Raw genomic sequence first — 26,288 nt, forward strand, 5'->3', positions numbered from 1 at the left:
TTACTTACATGAGTGTGTTACATGCGAAAATTATGTGATACATGTTTACATTGCGTTTCGTGAGAGGTGAAGCTAAGAACCACTGGCGATGGTTACTGACTGACTGGCCGCACCACAGCAACAAAACAAAGCTGCACGTTTTAGGTTTTTTGCTAACACGGACGATTAAAACGGGACGTAGTAGACCAAGAAACTAGTAGTACTTAACAGTGACATTTAAGAAACATGCGTAACAATATTAAGCCAATGTAAATTCTAATATATCAAGTTTGTATGTTATTATGAAAGTTTGTGTTTGGTTGAATTTAGTCACGTCAAATTTATTAACGTAAACGAATAATACTTGGTAGGGTACGAAGGCAGAGTATGCAACAACAAAGGCTTTTTTTTTTTTGAAACAAAATATATATTATGTTTAAGAATGTAAATCAGCCTTTTGATCAATATATTTAATATAAAATAAAAATCATAAAGGCACGGACGCAAGTCAGCAGAGAATATAACTGATATCAATAAAAAATATTAGTCAAATGACAACTACGCGACACATAAACGAATGTTTATCATATTTTTTCTATACATTACAGCAATATTACTATCTTAAGCAAACATTTAACACCTAATTACAATCGATCAACGGTATCAAAGAAGCTAGCAGAACAACTTCAACCAGTTTAAAATAAACTCGCTTGCTCGAGTCGATCTTGGGTCGATAGCAGAACGAAAAATAAACCAGAATTATAAACAGTCGAATGCAGGTAGGTAGGCCATCGTACGTCTCGGCCTTTGTTATCCGTGAAAAACAGGTAGTTATAGAATAAATGGATAAGAAATGGGGTTTCCGAACATGACGTACACAAGAGTATTGAATCAGTTCGATTTAACCAACGACAAGGAATTAAAATAACGAATCCACTGATTCATTGTTATTGCTGCGTGACGTGACCGTTTTCAAAGAATCATTGTAAAAAGTAAGCGACTTAATTGTTTAACCGATACAAAAAAAAGGTGGTTGTATGTTCGTTTCATTTTCGCAGTACGTATTTTTAATGGCATTGTCTCGTTTCTAATGTTGATCAGTTAAATGTATGATTCTTAATCAGAGCAGCTGTTTGTCACGACTCCATACCGTTTATACTTATCCAGGTTTCAGGCTACCTCTATGTTAAATTTTATCACGATCGATTCGGTGGTTTAGTCATTTTAGTGTAACTGAAAGATATAGTTACTTTTGTAATTAGTCTGATTACAGCTGAGATTATATGCTGATTTCAAATCCAATCGATACGTGAACATGGAAACAACTTACCATATTTTTAATTTATAAATATGCAAAGATTCAATATCTTATATTTTTTTTATTCGAGAGGTACTGTGCACAAAAAAGGGATGATTTTTCGTAAATAAAAAAATGATTATTTAACAAGCGATACTAGTGCAAATAAAATTATGTACATGTTTTATCTATTTTATAATATAATTTGAAATTTTTAAATTTAAGTAATCTAATTAACGTAAAGTAAGTTTATTTTAATCTTCATTTTTCAATATTAAATTAAATGCTATATACAGATATATTCGCTACGGAATGTAGATTTAAAACGATGACAAACGATGACTGTACCAACTAAATATAATATATTATAATACATAACAATCAATACAATATTTAAATACAAAATCTAATACAATTATTGATTTGAAATATTAAAACGAAAGTGAAAACGGGAATTGCAGACATTAAATCGCTAATTATTATCTTTATATTTTCATGTTTCGAGTGAGCTTTGGAAAGTAAAACGTTATAGGAATAAATATACGGTATCGATGCGGTGTATTTTGAGATGGTTGGGGCTGCACCCCAAGGCCGACGGTCGACAACCTGACTGAGCTGCAGACACGACTGAACCCCGCTTACCTCGAGATAAAATATTATCACTGTCACCCTGTCACTAAGCGTTACACAAAACGATTTTGAATTCAAAATTGTTATATTATCTTTCTGTCTTATGTCGTTACATATTCTTATTATGTTTAAATGACAGTTTGGTTTTATACATGGACATGCATTTGAAAAAAAAAGAAAAAGGCATTGAACATAACAGAAATAAGCTTTAAAAAGCGTCAGAAACGTTAATTGAAACGTTGCGGGCAATAACGACCTCGAAATGTTACCCTCGCCAAAGAGGATTTCAATACAATTTGTAATTAAAATATTTATGTATTATATGCTATTGAGTCGTTACTTCTACTTATAAAAGTTCATAAGCAAATTTGCATTATTGTCAGACTGCCAGTGTCATCTTATCAAATACTCGTTATGTCTAAATTGATGCTTTAGTCTGGACGTTTCGGTCACTGTTATAATATTAAACGTACAATAGATAGCGTTATTCCCCACCAAATATGATGCTCGTTCGACTCTATAGGGCACTAGTCAGATGGAAATCACTTCGTGTGAATATTTATGAGTATAACCTGGAACTGGGTCTAGTAATATGGTCAGAATAATAACGCGATTGCATTCAAATATTTTCAATGCATTCGAATCACATTAATGATAAGTATTCGAGTGTAGTATTCGAAAAATTCATAGAAAATTTACTTTACTTCGATTGAGAAAAATAGTCGGGTTTTGCAAATTGGCAGATTCTTTGAGTTATGTCGCATATTTATATGCTTTCCAAACTCATACAAAGGAAAAATGCACGTCTACGATTGGATCTAATTTTGTGGACGCAGTAATTGTCCAATGATTTCGTATTCAATGCTTTTAAACGCTGTCCTAGTTTGTTAAGGATTTGTTAATATTTGCTCCCCAGTAATAGGTTTGCGGTAAGGCTTGCGGTCGTTGCTATATTATAGTTGTCTTTCCTGGTTAATATTCGAGATGCACAATTCCAGTCTTAAACTAGCACTGCTATGTATGCATCGGTTTACCTCCACTCCTTAAACCGTTACGTCGGTGGTTAAGCATGTGCTGTTATAGATGATGATTCGCTTTTACGCTATAAATAGATATAGTTAACGCTACTATTAAAAAAGTATTTTTTTTAATTTTAATATCGATTTCATAGATGACATTTGGAAATATGAAGTCCCGTGTTCTAGTCAACAATGGACCGAAGGGAGACCGAGAATGTAACAAAATCAATCTGTATTTCACACGAGTGCAGCAAGGGGGAGTCAACGACCGGCCCAGTGCAGCGCCCGCGCCCCCGCCGACATCGAAACACACGCGACTACGGATCCCTACAGGTTCAACGAACTCTCAATCGACCCTTCCATTTAACAACTGCAAATAATAATAAATAGCAAAAACCAACTAAAAATTTCCCCTTAGTTAATTTATATCAAACGCTATACTTCATCTGGAAGATAATAATATTATTGTTTAGTTTCGCTATCAGAAAAGACTCGAACAAAATCGACGCACACTACTTCAGTCACTGTTTATTTACATTTATATGATAAAACTATTTTCGTTTTGATACATTATAATTACATACCCTGAAAATTCTTATTAGTGGAACTCTGTGAACGCGTGTTATTGCGACTCGTTTCGTATATGCCATAGGTATAAGCGAATACGCTATATTATAAGAAACAAAACGGTGCTGTTCGTCGTCAAGTGCTCTATAAACCAGTTTCCTCCTAGTCTTACCGCTGGCAAGGTCGCGCTGCGCAAACAACATGCAACGCCGTATTTATACCTACTGCGTGTCACATAAACTAAAAAATACAGCAATGTATAATATATTCTATTATATTTCTGTTTAATGATTTGTTTTGCTTTCGATAGATGAAGTGAGTTTTGTCGACCGTCTTAACATATGCGACTGAAATAGCGTTCTCTGAGTCGTGTTCCGTGGATTCATTTGGTGCATAATACTACTACGTTCAAATAGTTCGATTTTTTCGTTCGTTCGATTGGAATCGGATTGGTCCTGAATCGGAAGTAATTTGAGACGATTTTCAATCAAAATTCGATTCCTTACTTAGCCTTTTATCTTATGTTGATTCTATTTTTTTGTAAAAATGTATTTGACTCGTCTTATCCTGGCTTAATGGGTGCCGCTGCTTAATTATCTCGTAAGAAATATTTAAAACAAAACATTTCAAACTACTAAAGTTTAACAATGTTATGACAATTATAGCATTTGTTTTTTTAAGCCAAAAACAATTGTTATTACTTATATGTTAAACACATATCGGTATTAAGTCTTATAAAAATATAATGTTGTAATTTATTTAAAAACTGAATATTTTATTGCGTAATATATACGAAGGTGACCCAAATCTCGGTTAAAAATATACTTTGAGACTTGTAGAACAAAGAACGTAAGAAACAAAGTACTAGCAAAACTGAGAGCATTGGGGTGGCTCTTATCTTTTAAGTTGATATATGAATACTTGTAGCGGTTATATCGTAGTTGACGCTGCAATGTAACAAAGTAGGAACTGGAATTGTACAGATAACTATAAATAGAACTAAATAGTGATAGAATTAAGACTAACTACGTAATGATAGAAATAAAAGGGTTGCAGTCTACAGATACCACATTCCGAGTGTGTGTGTGTGTATGTGTTTGCGTGCGTAAACAAAACAAATCTTGTAGTTCTTTTTTAAAGTAATTGCTCCTTATTTCTACTTCATGTTACTTACCTAAAGATCTTTTCTTAACTAAAATCACTACCACGATATTATAGAGCAATAATATTTTGTATTTACGGACAATTAAATATTTTGAAACTCGCGAAAATCAAAATCAGTTTTGATAAATACAAATAAAATAAAGAAATAAAACAATACACGAACCAAAAAATATACTAAGATTGCGTTGAACACCGTAACAAAAATAACGGGGAGTTTAAAAAGCCTTGAACTATAGCGGATGGCGAAGAAATAATCGAAAAGCTGAGCTTTGTTGGTGAACGGAGAAAGCTATGGTGTCGTAACGCGCCGACATGGAGCCAAAGGTTTCGTGACAGCTGGTTGTGCCTCTTGCTCAACCGAGTGCTCCGCGCACACTGCTATCTCGCACCACAGAATAAAAACCAATCCGAAAAAGACATTTTATCTTGTTTTATAGAATCAAAATCTAACACCTAATCTATTTTATTTGTTATTACATATAATATTAGCATTTTGCCTAAATAAACCCTTTTTTCTTCAATATATATTTTTTTTTTGTGAATAGTACCCCTCATCAAATGATATCAGGTTTAATTATCTCCTTTTTTAATAAAAATTAAAAAAAAAGTTACGTCCATACGACCTTATTACTTATATATTTCCATTAGATACGTGTAATCTTTAAGGCGTGAATAATTCAGTTCAAGTCTAGGGTCGTTACACAATGTGCGTAAGTAGGCCAATATTGGTTTGAAATCGTTCATAGATTATAATCGCTCAACTTCGTGTTTAAGAAAAACCTGTAATCATTTTGTATTTGCAATTAATTTAATTTTAACAATTAATTTAAACATCATTGCTTTATATAGTATAGTAAATATTGTAAAATAATTTAGGCATTCAAATTATTTATTTAAATACAGCTTGGAATATTTTAAGTATAAAAACATGTAACTTTATCGTTTCAATGGTTCACTGCTCCAATTTCCATAACGGTAGGTGTTGGACGTTGGTAAACTTGAAAATAATATAAATAAAAAGGTACGTTACGTACATTGGTGGCTGGTTGCGTATTATCGAACATTAAAACATTAACTGTTCGTTGAAATTGTTAATATACTTAGACATTATAAATTGCGAAAGTGTGTTTGTTGTTGCGTCTTCTTTCACGCAGCGGCGGAGAGACCGATCAAAATGATTTTTTGCATAGATATAGTTTATGGACCGGAGATTGATATATGGTACTTTTTATTCTGGAAAAATGCACGAACGCGCATCTGCGGGTACGAATTAGTAAAACAATAATGTGAATATGTGGGTGCATACGTTTTACATTTAAATATAGGCGATTCAACAACAGATACGAGCTCAAATATAACGTGTAACACATTTTCGTCGAGATAAGATAAATATCATCTGCAGAAGCGGAATGTTATATTTACGTCTATATATGCGTTCAATATTCAGCAATATTGGTGGGGGACAGGTGATGGCCTATTTCTGTCGAGTGTCAAATTACCAAACATATAGTTGGAACATCGACCAAGACAGCGATATCGAGACAATTACTTATTCACACTAGAATTATGATCCCGATGAACAATATGGTTCTCGACTTGCGAAATTAGGTATTTAATTTTTGCAATAATATATCATAATTATGCATTTTCCTTTACTTTATTTGGTATGACGTGAATTAAAAATGTTATAAATATTATATTATCAATCGCTTTAAATACTAATAAGTATTTGGAAATACCTATTTATGTGACTTGCATTTTATATAGGTACCTATTTGAGTCAACTCGCTACAAAAACCTTTTTACAACGTAGCGAAAGTTTTAGACTTATATAATAATAAAATACGATTGTGTGATATTGAAGGGATATGAAAGCAGCAACAATAAACGAACGGACACGTGATAAAATCGAAATTAAGTTTAATATTCACACTGTAAACGTCTAAATAACACAATCATTATTTATAGACGAACCAATGGGAGGATCTATATTTGTATACGGTATATTTCTGTCTCAGCCATATTTAAAATCACGATTGAATTAATCACACGACTAGACGTGACTGAATCAACAATGCCGTAAGCAATGGAACAGCAATCGAATTTAGTTGCTATTGAGTTGTTTTAATCGGGTGATATACAACAAAACATGTTAATTAAGCTCCATTATGGCAAAATATTGCAATATATTTTACTGTTGCAATCGTTCACCGGTATACGAATTGACTAGTGGAAGTCGTAAGCCCCATCCTACACTTTAGCTCATTTCGCAGCACAAGTACAAAGCATTTCTGGAAAGGAAATAAGCATCGTTATTTGCACTTGCTTTATAAGTATATAAATATTTTTTGCAATATTTTTTAAGGGCAAAATTTGTGACCGTTTTGTCGACAATTTATTGTAGATGTTTTTGTTTGGTATTTAAAATAATATAAAAGTAATTCACCACCTGGAGGCTACCTGATAGGACCTTTACCTGCGGCCCGCGGAGCCTTTTTTACAGAACATGATATTTGAGAAAGTCTGTTTTGAACGTAGTCAGGTATCTATCTACCTAGCCAGGTGCTTATGTTGAAGACATCAATGTTGACGTTGGCGCATTCGAATTTTAAAATTTTATGTTAAAAATGTCATACTTAACATAAATATTTAAAAACAAGTTTTTGTTTTTTTTTTTTAATTATTAATAAATGCTCGTAGAGATGGTTACGAGAGGCGCAGAGCCGGGCCCAGCCGAGACCCGATCGATACTGGCGCCGTGATACCCTGCCGTCGTACCCCGCACAAATTAAATATGTCACTTTGCTACTCTATATGTATTATTTTAAATAAACGAAAAAAAATAAGTTCCGTTCTTCTTAATTCATGTAATTACAATTTATTATTAAGGTCAGGCTATGTGACGAAAATTCATGTGACATACAGCCATCAAAAACCACATAAATTAGAAAAAATTAAAAATAATTTTAAAAAAAAATACAATTAAAATCAACTAAATCATTATAGGTACACAATGGTATGTTTCTAAAATAGGAAACTTAACCCCATGCTTAAGCAAGACAAATAGCCCTGATTTAGACTATGGAAATTTATGTGACAAATTTAATCCATACATAACAAAATCAAAATATATGGATTAATAACCAGAGACTATTTTAATAATAAAATAACTATTGATAGATACTTACTAGAATTTATCGAATCATATTTAAGGAAAGTCAATGTTTTTATATAAGATCTATTTATTTAAGTTTTCAGTGTTATTATGCCTATCTAGCATGAAACTAATCACAACCTAGATTATGATAAAATATTCTAACAACTGCATATCCGAATAAGGATGCCAACTCAAAAAATTAATAAATAACAAGATAAAATTGGAGGATACATGGCACTAAGTATGGATTCAATATAACGACACAGTACAGGTCATTTTTGTTAAGAGTTACAAAATAATAAAATTATTATTATCAAGTATTAAGTAACTTGAACAAAGAAAAACTGATGTAATATGAATCATAATTATTAGCTTTTACATTATTCCTTAAATAAAAAAAAAATATCCATCTACATCTGCAAAGTTATACTAAATTAATGTATTTAAGGTATAAACTAGACTGCTATAATGTAAGAGTATGATATAAATAAAAATTTAGATTGTATGAGAAATAACTAATGAAATATAATTCGAGATATGACTTGGGGAGAATGATAGAAGCTTAAAACAAATACCAAAATAAATGTTAGAAAGGGAAAGGAATGATTGTTCCCATGAACTAGATCACTAAAAGATATACATAATAGATCGCAATTGATCAATCGCTGGTTTTCCAAAAATCAATACCATAATAAATATTGTCGCAGACACTTATACGTAATAATAAAAGATACTTTTTCATTTGTTAATGAAAAATATACATTAAATTCATCAAATATGCTCTATTCAACTCCAGTTTTGTAGAAAATTGCTCAATTGTGAGTTCACTCACTAACTAAATTATCTATAATATCATTGCATATAGCAAATACCACTTATGAAATCACATGTATGGTTTCTTATGGTTTCAAATGCATTATTTTAGCAAAAATATATATACTACTCTATAGTAATATACCTTGACTATGTGGAGAACTGCTAGATCATTTTGTTCTATGAAGGCATGCACTAAGGTATATTGTGATGTACACAATCTACCGAAATGCATCACAACTATATTCTTAAAATAAAATCCAACAAACTAGACAAAAAAAATAAGAACAGGATGAATGCATGTGTGCTATAATGTCATAATTTATATTATAAAAAAAAAATTTAAGTAAATAAATCAGTGCTGTTTGAACTAAACTAAAGATTGAAGATTCAGAATCTGTAATCATTGGTACACAAACAATAATAATTAAGATATTCTATAAAAGCAAACTCGGCTCTTTGTTTAATACTTTCAAGGGAATTGCTCATCATATAGCAATCTTTGTTAAACAAAGAAATCATGCTTAATAAATGTTTAATTATTATAAACTGTAAATGTAACGAGACAAAGAAATATCATTTAAGTAAAATGGAAAAATATCAGACCACATGTCCTAATTAAATTATAGATGATTAACTGAAAATCATGTATGTAATGTCTGTTTTATTTATAAAACAGAAATTAAAAATTTTACTTAAGATAAGTTACATTAAATAATTATTACTTTGATGAATACTAAAAAAATAATAATCCTCAAATGCTATTACATTAATAGTATTTTTAAAAACACTATTGTTTTTATTGATTTTTTTACAATACACACAAAGACTTGAAATAGTAATGCCAGAAATCTGAGAACAAAAGATTTGAGTCTTGTTAAATTTTAAACAAAATGGAAGGTGTCAGGTAGATGAATAAAAATCACGAACATTTTTCTAATCAATAAACCATGCTGATTGTATTAAGTAGCCGATGCGCTCAACATTTTAACTAAATAGTTACATAAATAAGTATGTATTAACATCAAGGTTTAATTACAATGCATGGCCTTCATAGATCGCAGGGTAAAATCAACAATCGTTAGTTTCAATAAATCCTTACCTTGTTCTTTATCCGTTAATTTTATACAGGATTCGACACATAAAATGAAGCACAGTTCAATAGTTTAATTTATACACATCGCTTTCAAACTAAACTGCGACGTAATAAATTACTATAAACGTAGTATTGTCGTTTGGTTTGACAAAACCTTTAATCGATTATTTGCTCAACACTGTGTTAATTTCAGAATAAGTAACCAAACACATTCAGTTCACAAAATGACACCTTTTAAGATGAATGACACTGTTCAATTTTGATCCATAATGATTTACACTGATTTTCAAACAATCAGAATAAAAACAGCTGGCCGACACCAACGCGTTTTTTTTCTTAATTCTACACAGACAAATGTTGCACACAACAACAGAAATTCAATCGTCATATCAATTTAATATAACCGGTATTAACCATAAGGTTGTGATATATTACCGGTTTTGTAATTTTTCTTACTATTTTATCATACAACATATCAACTTGATAGGTATTCTCTATTAAAATTGTTCTAAATTACTTAATATTGGGTGTTACTGAATGATATTAATTATAAATTGCACAAATAATAAATAATAACGAAAGACAAATGTATTGCAATTTTAATATAATTTTAAAAATACATTATTATATATTATTAGTTCACAATTTTATTACCTTAAAACTATGAAAACTCTTGTTATCTGATAGTTCTTAGATTTCATGTAAAAGAAAAACATCAAAAAAATTAACAATATTAACGTCCTGACGAAAAATAATAATTAACTTTAAGTTTTAAAAGTACATTGATAGCAGTCAATGCATGCAGTCAAATTCTCGAAAATATTATCCAGAATGTATGTTTTGTATAATTGTATAAATGTATTCTCAACAGTTAATAATAAAAATCAAATTAGTAGAAGTATTAGTAGAATTATAACAAACCATTAGATGCCCAGAAAAATATTATATGATTTACGCTAGTAACAATTAGTGTTATGATTTTAAATAATTTAGTTTCTAGTGTGTAAGTAAAGTTGAAAAATCAATTAGATTCTCATAAAATTTATATCGTTTATTTATTTTATTTTAACAAATAATATCATGAGTCATTAAAATCTTTATTTCTAGCATAGTACTTTGTATTTTCATTGTTATATCAACATAAAAAGTCATCATCGTTAGATAAGCATAAATTTTTCAAAATCTCCGATGGGGATGGTATACTTTTATCATTTAAAGGCACTGAATCAATAAATTCGTCTATATTAGATCTCAGTTCTTCTAAATTTTTTTCATTCGAATCGGCGTTAGCTCCTGATGTCGGGTAATTAGAGCAAAGCGTATGATTTTCACTAAAGGCTTCTGATATTATTGTGAAGTTTTCAGATTCCATATCTTCTAATGACAATTTCGCTCCAGTTCGCACTAATTCAGCATTAACTTCTGATACTTCAAATTTAGTATTCCCGTATAAATTTTCAGTTGTAACGTTATTATTTAAATTACTGTCGTCTGATTCCTGTTTCTTTTTAAGTTTTTCAACGAGTTCACCAACTTTTCTGACAACAGTACCTGGTGGTTGAACTAAGCATTTGTGAGTTCGCTGAGATACCTAAAATTATAATGTTGTTTTTTATTAAACAATATTAATTTATCCTTCATTCAATTACTATTATTTGGTATACTTACTTTATACCTAAAACTTTTTTCACAGGCTGTACATTTATAGGGCATAGCACCTGTATGTATACGTCTATGAACGAGATATGATACCCTTTGGCGAAAGCATTTCCCTGTAATTTTTTTTAAGTAGTATAAATATCATAAGAACATGTCTATTTGTTTAATTCTATATATTTTAAATTGTTATTTATTTTTGTTATCTTCTTTTATTTGCCACAATTATCAGTATCATAAGTATTTTAAATAGGTAATATATTAATGATACACATATGTTTTCATTGCTTAAAATATTATAGTTTAAGACCCACCACAAGTCTCACACGCAAAAGGTTTTTCACCAGTATGAATTCGTTGATGGTTATGTAAAGTCGAAAGCTCCTTAAATGCTCGGCCACAAAAACTGCATGTATGAGGTTTTTCATCATTATGATACAAAAGATGTTTGTGGTAAGATTGCTGAAAAGTAAAGGTTTTGTTGCATTGAGTACACGCGTAAGGAGTTTCACCTGAAAATAATAAAACATATTCTTTTAACATGTAATACTGTGTTGTATATACAAAATATTTATTTAAAGTAAATAAAGCATGTCATAAGTATTTAACTCGACACTTACAAATTAGTGCTAAATATGTGAAACTGTGATTTCTAAATTGTGAGAAAGGACGTTTTGTTAGTATAATTTACCTCCCAAATTAACACCAATTAATTTTAACCTGTATGAAGTCGTTTATGTTTCTTGAGAAAATATTTTGTGGTAAAGCATTTTCTGCATACTTCGCACTGCCATTGTTTACCATCACCTCTATGAATCGCAATAGGTTTATCTTCGATAGCAATGTTTTTGCTTGCTTCTGTTTTATCCTTACTATCACTGGACTCTGAACTATTATTAGATGTAAAACCATAATGAGCTACTCTTAAATGCACCATCAGAGATCCTCGCATCTTAAAATGTTTAGTACATAGGTGACAATTATATCGAGTAAATGTATGTTGAGAATTGTCCTCAATGTTGTGAATTAAGCACTTGTGCATCCGTAGTATGTCAGTATCTACAAATTGCAACCCACAAATATTGCATTTATTAGTTGTCTGTAATAATGTAGCTTCTGTCTTAACATTTGGTATAAACAGAGATTTGCTACTATTAACATTACAATCCGTATTAGGAGATATTTCAACAATTGGCATAGTGCTTAAAGCTAAAACTGGGAGCTTCGGATAAATCTTAACATATTTCATTGGTATATTCGCTGTTGATAAAGATGCTTTATTTTTGGATATAGGTTTCATTTTCTTTTGTTGATCTGATGTCGTTTCCTTATTTTTAGATGAAACCGAAATTCTTTTCTCCGCGTTTCCGGGTGTAGATATAATCTTCACATGACTGAATAAATGTATGGTGAGTTTATCTAATCCCGATACTTCTTCTTGACAAACTGGACACAGAATCTTATTAGTTGATACGAATATGAGTCGATCTTTAAGAGATTGCGCATTATCAAAAACTCCCGTGTGTAAACATATAGGACAAGGTAAGGTTGCAGCGTCAGCACTCATATTATTAATTTGCTAAAAACTTATTAGAGCCGGTATCAGCAATATGCTACAGCGTTAGCGTGAAACTAACCTGCCCGAGAGTTATTTTTGGAGGATTGCGTGCTTATTCTTTTGGCTGCATTTCAAGAAATTTTACATCGTAAACTTTGTGTGTATACATGAATTGAGTGTTGGAATGATTCGGATTACATAATGAGACACCATGTATAAAGGTTTTAGCTTTTTTATTATATTTAAATTGAATTTAAATATTAAATTTTTCACATAAATAAATATATAGCAAAACTACGTATTTGTATAGGGGTTAATACTAATTAGGTTAAGAAGAAAGTTTGTTTCTATAAGTAAGAATAAACTAAGTATCACCAATGTTGCTCTTTTGTTTACTTTGAACCAAATTAATACATTAGATTTTAAACAATGTGTCTTATTATTTGATATAAAATCCAAAGTAATGACGTTGTTGTTAGATAGTTACATACTGAATAATATATCGAAAACTAATGAATTATTTTCACAATTGTTACAAATTCATTTGCCATTCATTCGTAACGTAATACTTATTAAAATGATCAAAGTTAAAAGGTTAAAACAAGTCAAAGAAAAAACTTTAGATTAGTCGATAATTCAAATCCTATTAAATATAAACATAAGAATATTTATATCATAAAATTGGGTAAATTGACTCGATTTACGTTCAGTAAACAATAAATAAAAAAAAATAACTTACAACGATATGCACACATACAATGCATCATTATCATTATATTAAATTAATTGAACGCTTACGAACAAAACCGACAAAGTAAAATATTACGATCTTAGCCCTACCCTCAATAGAATGTTTTTCTGTATCTGTGTGGACATTTGTTTATTTTCATATCTTTTTAATTTGTTGTTTTGAAATTTTCGAATTGTGGCGGTATGTCTGTCAAGGAAACGAAAATTATTGACTCTAATAAACTTCGATCTAACATTCCATGGTTACATTATTATAGCAATGACTTTATTTTTCTATTAGTTAATTAATTTATCTTAAAATGAGTAGTGAGCAAAGTGGAAAAGTGCCTAGATACATGGCCCAACTCTTAGAAGAACTGGGGTGGAATCAGGGTACAAGAATACCTTTAGCAAGCCCTGATAACCAAAACTTCGAAACTATTTTAATTGAAAGGTAAAAATATATGCATATTTTTTTCATAGCTATTATTGTATATAAACATTATTAAACTTAACAAAGTGGTACCTTTAAAGGCAAAATGAGATACAACGCTTAAAAGAAGCCCTTATCGCACAAAACCAAAAACGAGATGACCTTAACAACTATAAGCAGCATGTTCAATCAGAGTACCACGAAAATACTGTAAGTTATTATCATCAAAATATGATACAGTAGCGGGCAGTAGGAATTATGAATTGTTATTGTAAGCAATTAACTAACTTATTTTAAATTTCAGCGTTTACTTTTTGCACACAAACAACAGCTGGAACAAGAAGTTAAATTACGGCAGCTTTCACTCAATGAAGCTGACAGATTAGACCGAGATATAGTCGACTGCAACAAACAGACCAGTTCCATTAGTTCTCGCACGGATAAAGTTCAAAGTAAAATAACATCATTTTAACAAAGAGTATGGCAACAAGATTAATTATTATTAGTATTGTATACCATATAGTGTATCTGTGATATTAAATAAATTATAAAAATAATAATAACAAAACTGCTATATATTTCAGATTCTATTGCCCGATTATTAAAAAAGGCTGATTCTTTAAAAAGTGAGGTGTGTGGTGAGCGAGGAGCTTTACAAGAATGGAGGGCAGCCCTTGAACGCAGTTCTGGAGACATCACGGCTATAGAACAGTTTACAAAACAAGATCTTTCAAAGGCTAAAGTAATAGAAAAGCTAAATTTAAAATTCTACTAGAACACAAATTTTAAATACCAATTTCAACATTGTGTACTCTGCTTTAGCTCAAGTTAGTTCACCAGACATTGTACACTACCACAAACAGGCTAGGCTAGGCTAGCAAGAACTTGTATGCCAACAATCATATATATATATTATAATTTGAAATCTTTATTTTGTTAAATTTCTAGGCTCTGGAGATAAAGAGACAGAAACTGAAATTAGAACATGACCAATTGCAAGAGCACCTTAATCAAGTGGTGTCCAACCTTAGTGCCGAAGAAAGGGCATGTGAAAGAATTTCTGTTCAGGTAAATTATAACTTGGTACACGTTGATGACTAAGAAATTGTTGTTGCTTATTGGCAACATTTGTTAATTTCTGGTATGGGCATTCTAGACTTCTTTGAGTAGGTGACTTTTTACTGACGACTCATTACTGAGCAGCAATATTTTCTAGGCTTAACTTTGATGTATTCCAGTAACTCCAGTATTAAGAATGAGTTTATTGGATTATATACACAAAACAAATTATAACTTCAATATCTCATTGGTATTAATTTTAATTCATAAGTAAATATCGCTCACTAAGGTCCCCTGCATTTTGTGTGTTAACAACAAGTTAGATTATATTTGTTAAATTTATTTCATTCAAAATTATTTATTTTAATATAGAGGTTACTATCCTTGTGAGTGAATAGACCTATAATCTATTTACAAACACAAAATTTGAACTAAAGTCAGTACATCAAATAAAATTTCCTAGCTTGTTAATTTATTGCAAAAAGAATAACTTACACTGATTGAAAGTTTTTTTAGAGTTTTATAATAAATTATATTATTTCTGTTCAAGTTATTCTACATTTGTTTAATTAAAAAGGTTTATTATAAACACAGACAATCATAGGATAATATTTATCATATAACATATGTAAAGATTTAATTTATCGAAATAGTTTATAGCAGACATATTGAACTTAAGAGAATATCCTTTTATTTATTTAACTTTGAAACACTTAACTTAAATTTACATAATATTTTAATGTATATACAGGTCATGGAAGGAATGGAGCAAAGGAAACAAATGATGATGATGTGGACCAATGCTGTAGAGAACCTGCGCCAGCGAGACACAGACATACGACATATTAGAGAGGTAGGAAACCTTAGTTATTACCTTCAAAGCAGACTGCCATGAACGATCCCATTCTCTACATATATTTTTCCTCTTGGCGCCCGTGGTTTTGCTCGCGTTTTAGGGATTGATCGTTAAGTATTACGCATAAAAAAGTAACCTATGTCCGTCCTTATTTTTAAGCTTAGTTCATACCATATATCAAAGAATTCAGTTCAATGGTTTGGTTGAGAAAGAGCAAGAGACAGACAGAGTAACTTTCACATTTATGATATTAGTATAGATTTTATATTGGTTTTACTCCTTCGCTGCAGAATTGTCAGATTTAGAAGTCGAATAAATTTTGATAAATTATATTAATATCCTATCTAATGGGTCATCTAAAAAATTAAATGTAAAAAAATAATAATTATAAAATATTTTTATATCGTCTGGGTAACTTGCCATTTGTTCTACGTTTAGAGTAACCAGTGTTTTTGCAAGCACAATGGACGGCAATATTTTTCGTTTGTTACAAGTGTAATATCTGCGCGGCAGTGTCCGTTGCCTATTACTAATTAATAAATATATATATTTTTTGCAGGATTACGCAGTGCTAGAGACGGAGGCGAACTCTCTGGCGGAGCAGTGTCGCGAGCAGCAGGGCTTCTGCGATCAGCAACGAGGCAACAACGCGGACGCGCAGCGCGACTGCGACGCGCTCGCGCAGCGCCTCGCGCAGCTGCGGCGCGCGCACCTGCACGTCGCCGAGCAGAACGCCTGCCTCGACAGCGAGGCGAGTTGCCGCCGCCCACACGTCCAACATATTAATGAAATAACAGAATGTTTATTCAAAAGAATATTATTACTACAGAAATGTTTGATAGTTTGATTTCGTAGAATTATTTATCCTTCAAATCAAACAAAAGAGATTTGTATGGATTCTTAAAGCGTAGCAGCGTTTACGTGCCACACTCGCCTTCGACTTAAGGATCCCATAAATTTCTCATAGAAAGACACTATGAGTGTGACCGTTAATTTTATGTCTGCAACTATATATGGCAGGTGGAAGCGGTTTTATTGAAATGCTTCTATTTTTTATAATTTGTTTAAAAAATTTAGCTCTATGTTTGTATTTATTTGGATAATCTAAATAAACAGTGATTATGGATTATTAGGTTATGAATATTATTTCGAAAGCATTTTTTGTTTCAGGTTCAAAGTCTTCAGCGCGAGCTTAGTAATATGCGTATTGCATTGGAAAAACTGCACATGGAGAACAGGCAGTTCCTTGACGACCAACACAAGAGGGATGTTGCACTGAGCGCGCTCAACAATAAGGTAAAGTACTACCTCTAATTTACCGATGAGACACTCTTCCGATGCGGATTTTATCACACATTGTACATAATATATCCATATTTACATGTGATAGAATCTCACTCGACACCCGTAGGTTTCCTCGCTATATTTTCTCTCGTTCCCATGCAGCTCGGCTTGTGGCGAATAAGTCATGAACCATCGCTGCAAAACTCAGTTAAGTGCGTACGGTATTTCGAGACCATCATACTGCCGTAGTGTTCGCGGAGCGGCGTTCGGCCCTGTACCGATTCGGCTCCGGCGTTTCTTTCAGGATCAGCAGTCCTATTCTTTAGGAATTAATTTCGTATCTCACTCGTGAAATTATTTGTTACAGATAAAGGAATTGAAAGAGAAGCTTGTGGACTCCACAGATAAATCAAAGTGTTCTGAGAAACGGGCTAAAGAGTTAGAGGACATGTTAAATGTAAGTATGGTCATTGCGTTTGCTTGCCCTCGTTCCATTCGTTTGCCGGCCGCGCGATTTTACTCTCATTCATTCATTCAATTCTCTCAAAAAGTTATTTAATGATTTCGGTCTACCACATATGGCCTATTACAGTCGAAATAGGAATAAATATAATCAAACCTTAGATTTACGTATTTCATGTGATTTGCTTATAACTCAACTATATTGTGCGCTACTATAAGTTTATGATTAATATATCTTTATTTATAATAGAAAACTATTACGCTTATCGACTTATATGCACTTTAATTTTAATTCCAAAATTCCGATATCAGTTCGTCGAAGTTCAAAAAGCAATTTTTTCGGAAATCCATAGTGAATATCATAGATTACTCAAGCCCTCGGCCAATGATATCGCATCTATTTGCTCTCAAATGTTCTTATCGCATTTCAAGGTCAAAGCGATTTTAATCAGTTTTGAGAGTTTTTGTCACCGGTGTAACTTTCGTACGTTTTTTTCTATAAATTTAGTATGTGATTACTTTATGTGATTTACTGCTTTGTTTGATTCATTAGGAGGAGGAGCGATTCGCTAATCAATTGACAGTGAACCAGCAACGTGCCATGCACTGCTCCTTCGTCGAGCAACAGAAGCTTCTGGTCCTCAAGAATGAAGAGAAATTGTTCCACATGCAACTCAAGTGTAAGAATCGATTATACGTGTATTTGAATTCATTTTTATCATTTTTTTAACATTATAAAACATCTCCTAAGTATTGTATCGCCTACATTTGTCGAAAACATAAGATTCTGTTGTTTAAGCTTACCTTGTGCAAGTAATTACAAAGACCACTGCGACGTTTTATCATAAATATGATGAAGAATTTTAAATTGGAAAAACTTAGCTTACATTACATTTTTATTTATTCTATGAAACACTCTGCTTGGCAATGCACTTAGCCCAATGTTGTTTACATAATGGAAGCATTTCTGAAATTAATGTTTTTGAAGGAACTTTAGCTCCCCTGTTGTAGATATGATGTTTATTTAAGGTCGATAAATTCGGCTTGTGATTTGTACAGTATATCATGGAATGGCTAATAACGGGAGCGGTTGTAGTTATTTATCTTATTAAATCAAAGATGTATCATCACTAACATTTCTGCCTCACTAACCACTAATCCTGCAGCGTCTAAGGCGGTCATGAGCAAACTGGACACGAAACAGCGCGGCGTCGAAAGAAACTTGCAAAATCAAAAGGAATCACTTTACGCGATTGTACGTAAACTGTTTGATCAGACAATATTGTACGTGTATTGTTATTTTTGGAGAAGAATATATTTTTATATATTCACTGCAGGAAAATAAATGTTATATTACTTAGAATACTTGTAATTAATTGTGTTCATGTCTCCAGTGCTATCAAGTAGAGACGATCGGCTCTCAAGTGTCTCACATGGAGGGGGCTCAGGCCGAGCGCGAGTGTTCCGCAGACCTCGCCGCCAGGGAAGACAGGTCGGTCCCCGAGCTGGAGTGATCCTATTGATTTTATATGGCTCAGCGAAAAATTTTATGTTTTATTTTGGTTTTTATTAACTAAAAAGAACGTGCCTCTGTATTTGTTATTTAGCGACGTTACTAATTTATATCTTCGATCGTAACTCGCTCAGCCGCCTGAACGCGGTTGAGTAACAACAAGATTTAATATTTTACAATTTATAGAACACACTAGTAACAAAAATCTTTAATCCATGACACGGAGAGACGGAGCGCGTACCGTTGGCTCTGTCACGTGGCAAACCCCCTAACGGCACCCTCCCGGAGTGGGTGACGTCGAGATGGTGAGCTAAAGTATCCCTGCAGGTTGAAGGACGTGCTGGCGCGTCACGCGGCGCGCGCGGCTCTGCTGGAGCGCCACGCGGCGCGCCTGCACGACGACATGCGGCGCCTGGCGCGCGAGCTGCAGCAGCGGCACGCGCTGCACGCCGCGCTGGTACCGCCCCATGACAATTTAGTAATTTAGAGAAATAAGTCACCCCCCATGCACGGTCTGCCCCGCTTAGAGCTGTTAATACTATTTCTGAATATGGACGCCCTTAGATTTTAAACAATGTTATTGTTTAGAAATGTAACCTCATTTGAGGTTACCAAATATTAAATAAAGGACTCCCTTGTGTAGTTTCAATTTGTTCTCAGCTGTAATAGATACTTTCAATGCTATCACAATTCTTTCGTTTTTTCAGCAAAGTCGCTTAAAGACCTCGATGCTGAACGTGGAGGGCGGCGAGAAGGAGGTGCGCGCCTCCCGCGACGTGTGGCGCCGCCAGCGGGTGGAGGAGGCCCTCATGCGCCTGCGCGTGGCGCACGCCTCCCGCGCGCTCGCCGGGCTCGGGGACGCCGCCTTCACGCTCGACAAGCAGCGCTTGCAGCTCGACGCGGTCAGCCACCCTAACAAATCCTTTTGCCTCGCCGCGGTCTGATTATAGATACCGACGTTCTTGGCCAGAAGTGACCGCTTTCGCTATCGAATGGAATAGTTTCTTTTTTCACTCCCTACCATAAACAGTTCGACAATCGTTTATATTTCAACCGAGAAGGAATTATGTTTGACTATTGAACAGCCAGTTAGACTCACACGAACTACCATGAAGTAGTCGTCAGTAGCATTATACAATATATATTCAATATACCACTGTAAATATCGTTTCAGGCGATGAACGAGCGGCTGGTGGAGATCAGTGCCCGCCGCGACATGTTCGGCGTGCAGCGGCGCGCGCTGCTGGAGCACTGCGGCCGCCTGCGCAGCGAGATCCGCGAGCGGCAGCAGCGCGTGCTGCAGCTCGTCAAACGGTAGGCCTCGGGGGGTGGGGGGTGTTCGGGACCCTTCGGATAATATATCCTCAGTGCAAGTGGGATAGATAGGATAGCTCGTGTCCACTGCATATTTGGCAATTTGTATCGGCGACATTTAGCAGTATGGAATATATGGAGCAATTAGAAGCAATATTGTCTATATAATAACTATATATTATAGAAAAGTAGTGATTTGCCCCAATACTTTTAGACTTTAGAAACGCCATTTATTTTCATTAATTACTTTCACATTCACTAATCGTTTGTGATAAACTTAAATTTGATATTATTTTTTAGGATTAAAGTACTTTTGGTAATCAATCGTGTGAAGTGCGAAACGTTTTTTAAATCTTCTTGTAATTTGTATTCACTTTATTTGCATTTCTCGCAGAAGGTTTTAATGTACACAATATAATCCGTATTAACGTTAATGTAATCTAGCGGATACTTTATATTACAGATACGACATCTTCATCGCTTCTTTAGGAAAAGATGAAGCTGGTCAAGAGCTCTCCGTGACATTCTTCAAAATAAAGGTTACCTTCATTTATAGTACAACTCCTTTAAATAACTCGCTGGTGTCTTTAAAAATGTTAGAATCCTTCACATCATTGATAATTATTTATAAGGACGTAAATTATTATATTTTACCGCGGGTTTCAACGGCGAACGTACCTACTTAATATCTGGCCGACGTTTCGATACTGTTAATCCTGACGCAGTTCGCGGCGGAGCGCGCCGAGCTGCGCGCGCGCGGCGCGGCGCTGGACGCCGACATCTCGCGGCGCGAGCGCGACGTGTCGGCGCTGGAGGCCACGCTGCGCGTGCTGCACGCCGCGCACGCGCACTTCCTGCACCGCATCGCGCCGCTCGACGACGACAGTCAGTTGCCCCGCCCTATAAGTTTTCTCCGGAAATTATTTCATATTTTTCTTATATTCCTTTGTTTTGTCATTTTATGTTAATATTTGTTAAACATTTTTGTTTTATACCGTATCCGTGACTCACCAGCGCCCGAAATGGAAGAGGTCTCGGAGTTGACGAAGCAATACTACACTAAACGGGATGAGTTGAAGGAACTGAACGCCAACGTCGCTGCAGTTGAACAGGTTTTAAATGAAAACAGTTCGAAGCTCACGATGATCACTGATAAATACAAACAGTTAACAGTCAGAGAGTGAGTTATTACTTAGTTGCTAATGTTTCAATAAAGTTAACTTAATCAAATGAAAAGTTTAATTAGGTTCGAACACGGACTTTTTAAAGAGCCGAGATGGCCCAGTGGTTCGTACGTGTATCTTAATCGATGATTTCCGGTTCAAAACTAGGCAAGCACCATTGATTTTTCACGTGTTTAATTTGTGTTTATAATTCGTCTCGTGCTTGGCGGTGAAAGAAAACATCGTGAAAGAAACCTGCATGTGTCTAATTTCAATGAAATTCTGCCACATGTGTATTCCACCAACCCGCATTGGAGCAGCGTGGTGTTAATGAAAAAAAGAACGGACTTTTCAATAATTACTTTATAAGTTTCAATATTAATTGGGTTTAATCTGGACACTTCCAAACCGTTTCTACCTCGTCGAGTCCTAGCGTGAAAGATTGTCTCGGAGAGATTCCTTTCTCTTGTACACGACTGCCCTTGTACAACTTCTCTTATCTTTTGTGTTTATAATTGTTTTTAAATGTGTTGGTTCAATTATTATGTGTCTCTTGTTAATTGAAGTTTAAATGTAAACCAACTACCTGCCTACAATGTAGACTGTTCTAATAATATGACAGACGAGAAAATCAGTACTTATAATACTAATCAAGTTACGTATTATGTCAATTATATACGGCTACTTTAATAGCGGCTACTTTTGTTGGTTCAAAATAGATGCCAGTGTAATCCTTATTGACATTTCTTGTATCTCAGATTAGAGTGTGAGAACGAGCTAGACAGCATGAAAGAGAGACTCGAGAAGCAAGAGAGTCGCTTGCAGAAGGCGCACGAAATCGTGCAGAATAATGCGCGTCGCGCCAAGAAGCTCATAGAGGGAGTTGACGACTGGCGAATATTCCAGGTTTGAAATTTAACATTGAATTTTGATTTATAATTATTTCCAAGTGACACGCATACGTATTAAAGACTTAAGACGTAGCCGTAGAGGGCAATAATAAATTATTCATTTTGTGGTAAAGGAAAAAAGAAATCCTTATAAGATCATATCGTTGTCCTTCTGGCTGTCTGTCCGTCACGACCTTTTTTTCTCAGGAGCGCGTAGTGGTATAAATGTAAAATTAATACTAAACGGTCCTTTGGTGTTGTGAAAAATCAAATCTCTACGCAATGAAAAGATATGGTAGTAAGCCGTTTATGTCGTTTATGTCACTTCTTATACAATCGAACAGGGAATCAAAACCTATATTCGGGTACGTAGCCAAGTATAGGTTTTGATTCAAGGTCTAGGCCAAATTTCATTTCAAACGGCATGTGCCCTTGCCCAGGATCATGTTATTTGGAAATAACCAATATTTTGTAGTACAATTTAAACCTGTTGAATGTTTCAGTATTGTAAGATGGTATGGAACCGTCAGTGCTAGTAAATTCGAATAATAAGTACTTGGTGGTGGATGTTCATCTTTTATCATAATATTTATCTTCAGTAGGAACTTTAATCTCAGACTAAATTAATATATATATGGGTTAAAAAATAATAATAGACGTTTCCATGGCGGAAAGTTATCGGTTACCGTGTCTCCGTAAATTTGATGAACGAATGCGCTGCAGATGTCGCTGTGCGTGCGGGACTGGTGCGAGGCGGCGCACGGCGCGCTGCAGGCGCTGGCCGAGCTGCCGGCCGCCGCGCCCGCGGCCGCCGCGCGCCTGGCCGCGCTGCTGGCCGCCGCGCAGCCCGAGCGCCTGCTCGCCGCGCACCAGCGCCGCCTGCTCGTGCTCGTGCAGAGGTGCTTCTACTGCTTTTTGCTAATGTGACAATATTATACCCCTAACGCATCCTGTTGTCTAGTTAATCTGGAATGCTTTAGGACCCTCAGCTGGGCGAAATCGATTCGCAAACGCGAATTTAGTTCTATCTAACGAACATCGTAAGAATAAATACTCGACGAATATATAATTAAACATACGAGTATTAACTTGACACGAAAGTTTAGACTTTCGTCGAGTGATAGTCACTCGCTACTCACACATATAAATTTATCTTTTTTGTACGTCCGATGAAAGAGTTGTGTATGTATTGTATTTCTTAAATGAGCTATTAATTTCGTTTTGTGTGAACAGGATAATAAATAATGGAACATTCCTTGCGAAAGACTCGACGACGGATCAAGCAGGTACAGGCTTTAAGCATTTTTTTTTTTTATTTGGCAATATTCGTATACATTACAGATGTAACAGTAACAATAATTACAGAGAGCGTGTTTTCGGCGTCGTCGACGTCCAGCGCGAGCGGCGTCAGCATCGCCACGGGGTTCACGCGCCGCCTGGCCGCCTTCCGCCGCCAGCTGGCGCCCAAGGTGCAGGAGAAGGCGGTGAGACTCTTCGGTTATCATAACTGTCCTGGTGTTATGCTTTCACTGATGCCGTATTACAATAATTAAACGTTTTTTTTAGTTGTTTATGTGTAGCTACTGATGGTTTATTTTTGTTACAGTTGATTGACGATATTCGTGAACAAGGTATGTTTGTCTTTAACTTTGGTGTAAAGTAATACACCAAAGTTAAAGATTCTTTCCAATATGAGGTGTATGATGACGAATTTATAAGGCATATAGTAGAATATTACACATGGCGACTTAATGTCGTCCTTGGCTTCAATCGCGTTTAGGGCTTGATCCTCAGTTGTAAGGCATAAAGAGTCGCCTTATGCTCTATGTCCTTCTCGGGAATTCAAGCTAGCTTTATAGCAAATTTCATCAAATTCGTTTAAGTATGGTCGTTGAAGAGCAATTTATAATATTAGTGTAGATAAAAAAAGTATGAAGTTAATTTCTAAATATCTAAATAATATTTATTATTTCAGCGCGACGTTCTTCGATTTCGTTGCGCGTTGTGACGCTAGGATTGGAAGATGTTGCTCCCGTGATGGTGTCCACCTTGACTTCGCGCAAGTCGTTGAGATAAAATTGTATTTCCTGCTTATTAAAGACCCCGGTGGGTGTTTCGTTTTAAATTATCCCAAAAAATATTCGACTACGATATTATGAGCGCTAATTTCAAACATATTAGCATTTATAGTCTCAATATCATTTTGCTATCGAGAGTTATGTTATTGTATGTATATTCGAAAATAATGTTTGTAATGTTCATTTCATTTTTTAAAGTATCTCATGACACTATTGTGCTATGTTCTATGGAGTATTGATTTCACGATGTCTGTTCAAATTAAATAAATGTTTTTTATTCATTCGAACTGAACACAGATAACATGGCATTCGTTACGTATTGTTTTATCAAGTTTTTTTTTAATCATTCGATATGCATGTATATGGTCAAGTCTTTGTATTTAATTTTAAACTAGTTTCATCCTGACGGTCGTTTTTTTGGTACTGATGACAAAACAGTCTTATATTTTAAATGATATATGTATTTGCACATGGGTCTAAAGAAAACTTGTTTAAAAAATATACCAATAAACGAGCGACGTAAAAATTCTAAAAACCAAAATGATTGTACTAGCATATTTTTACTGGATATTTTCACTTGTGCGTACAAAAATTATTAAAAACGAATTAAATATATATTTTTTCGATCCTTGGCGATACACGGAAATATTTTTGAAAGTTAATTATTTATTTTTTATAATACTTTCTGATTGCTTTCAGATTAAGTTTTGAACTTTACTGTAAATGCTAGTCATTTGTTATATTTACTAATAAATATTTTTAACTTGTTCAGTTTTTTTTTTTATTGAATGTTCACATATATTCTTATTCTACTACTAGCTGGTGCCTGCGACTTCGTTCAAGAGACTTTAAGCCTCAAAAGTACGGTATAAGCGTTAATAGATACCCCAATAGTATTTTTTCTCAAATATCTTTCATGGACAGATTTCGATTAGTTACGATTTCTGAAGTTATTTATACTGAAGATATTCATATTCTGAAGTTTTATGAAATGAACAAACTCTGATAGCAATATTTCATGGAAGTACTTAGATGAAGGTGTAATGTATAATAAATGTGATATGTTGTGAATAAAAATAATTGTGAAAAATTTACGATTAAGTATAAGAGCAAATATAAGAAATATGACCTTGTGTACATCGAATGGAATACATTTTAGTTTACAGCATCCATGGTCGCTATAAAGTAATCGCTGCTCAGAAGTACTTAATTACTTTTTTAAGACGCGGTCGATATCCTGGTTTTTCACCCGTGCACTATTCACGTATCTGTACTTGATATGTAAAATCTTTGCATTTGCTATTACAAATAGTACAAAATAATGAGGATTTAAATGAGAGTAGGTAGCTATATAATACTCTGTTAGGTTAAATATTCGGTTTATTTATGATTTTCTCAAATAATTCATTTCAAAAAATAATAATGTTTCAGTTAATCGCTAGTATAGCTTCAAATAAAAGATCTTTTACTATATTTAATTTTCTTTGGATTTTGGAATCCAAATTATACTTAACTAGCGACCGTCCCGGCTTCGCACGGGTACTATGCTGGTACTAAATATACTATCGAAT

The 26,288-nt window shown here is 33.9% G+C and overlaps 3 protein-coding genes across 6 annotated transcripts in view; 1 reads left to right on the plus strand and 2 right to left on the minus strand.

Annotated features, from left to right (window-relative positions):
• The window catches only part of LOC125069843 (E3 ubiquitin-protein ligase TRIP12), a 30,219-nt gene extending 20,150 nt beyond the window's left edge, over nt 1–10,069 (minus strand). For all 3 annotated transcript variants that reach the window (XM_047679453.1, XM_047679461.1, XM_047679438.1), the window contains exon 1: nt 9,729–10,069. The gene's annotated coding sequence lies outside the window, so the exon portion shown is untranslated. The remainder of the gene's footprint in view (nt 1–9,728) is intronic.
• Nucleotides 10,070–10,725: 656 nt separating this feature from the next.
• LOC125069878 (zinc finger protein 501) lies at nt 10,726–16,057 on the minus strand. Of its 2 annotated transcripts, XM_047679492.1 has the most exons (5): nt 16,032–16,057; nt 12,099–12,437; nt 11,693–11,890; nt 11,391–11,494; nt 10,726–11,313 (listed from the first exon to the last, which is right to left on the minus strand). In XM_047679492.1, exons 1-5 carry the CDS (start codon nt 16,048–16,050, stop codon nt 10,858–10,860), a joined length of 1,116 nt encoding a protein of 371 aa, XP_047535448.1. In that variant the 5' UTR covers nt 16,051–16,057; the 3' UTR covers nt 10,726–10,857. The 2 variants fall into 2 exon arrangements, with proteins under 2 accessions (XP_047535448.1, XP_047535440.1); XM_047679484.1 differs by lacking the exon at nt 16,032–16,057 and having other exon boundaries at nt 12,099–12,999.
• LOC125069869 (coiled-coil domain-containing protein 39) lies at nt 13,679–25,351 on the plus strand. Its single transcript, XM_047679473.1, has 24 exons — nt 13,679–14,119; nt 14,200–14,308; nt 14,403–14,550; nt 14,683–14,840; nt 15,047–15,166; nt 15,909–16,010; nt 16,573–16,764; nt 17,184–17,309; nt 17,665–17,754; nt 18,313–18,439; nt 18,926–19,014; nt 19,154–19,251; nt 19,600–19,729; nt 19,980–20,174; nt 20,447–20,586; nt 21,050–21,125; nt 21,312–21,471; nt 21,601–21,766; nt 22,508–22,655; nt 23,363–23,538; nt 23,873–23,925; nt 24,005–24,123; nt 24,246–24,270; nt 24,615–25,351. Exons 1-24 carry the CDS (start codon nt 13,986–13,988, stop codon nt 24,713–24,715), a joined length of 2,982 nt encoding a protein of 993 aa, XP_047535429.1. The 5' UTR covers nt 13,679–13,985; the 3' UTR covers nt 24,716–25,351.
• Nucleotides 25,352–26,288: the final 937 nt, after the last annotated feature.

Source organism: Vanessa atalanta, chromosome 2 (assembly GCF_905147765.1).
Source record: "Vanessa atalanta chromosome 2, ilVanAtal1.2, whole genome shotgun sequence".
Classification (NCBI taxonomy): domain Eukaryota; kingdom Metazoa; phylum Arthropoda; class Insecta; order Lepidoptera; family Nymphalidae; genus Vanessa; species Vanessa atalanta.

What these genes read in the sequence shown, in the direction of transcription:
- LOC125069878 (XM_047679484.1), bottom strand. Translation starts at nt 12,945, where the DNA reads ATGAGTGCTGACGCTGCAACCTTACCTTGTCCTATATGTTTACACACG. An exon ending in TTTTGCGTGTGAGACTTGTG is followed by an intron (nt 11,495 to 11,692) that starts GTGGGTCTTAAA and finishes AAAAAATTACAG; the next exon opens with GGAAATGCTTTCGCCAAAGG. An exon ending in AAAAAAGTTTTAGGTATAAA is followed by an intron (nt 11,314 to 11,390) that starts GTAAGTATACCA and finishes TTATAATTTTAG; the next exon opens with GTATCTCAGCGAACTCACAA.
- LOC125069869 (XM_047679473.1), top strand. Translation starts at nt 13,986, where the DNA reads ATGAGTAGTGAGCAAAGTGGAAAAGTGCCTAGATACATGGCCCAACTC. An exon ending in CAGAGTACCACGAAAATACT is followed by an intron (nt 14,309 to 14,402) that starts GTAAGTTATTAT and finishes TTTAAATTTCAG; the next exon opens with CGTTTACTTTTTGCACACAA. An exon ending in GTGAAAGAATTTCTGTTCAG is followed by an intron (nt 15,167 to 15,908) that starts GTAAATTATAAC and finishes ATGTATATACAG; the next exon opens with GTCATGGAAGGAATGGAGCA.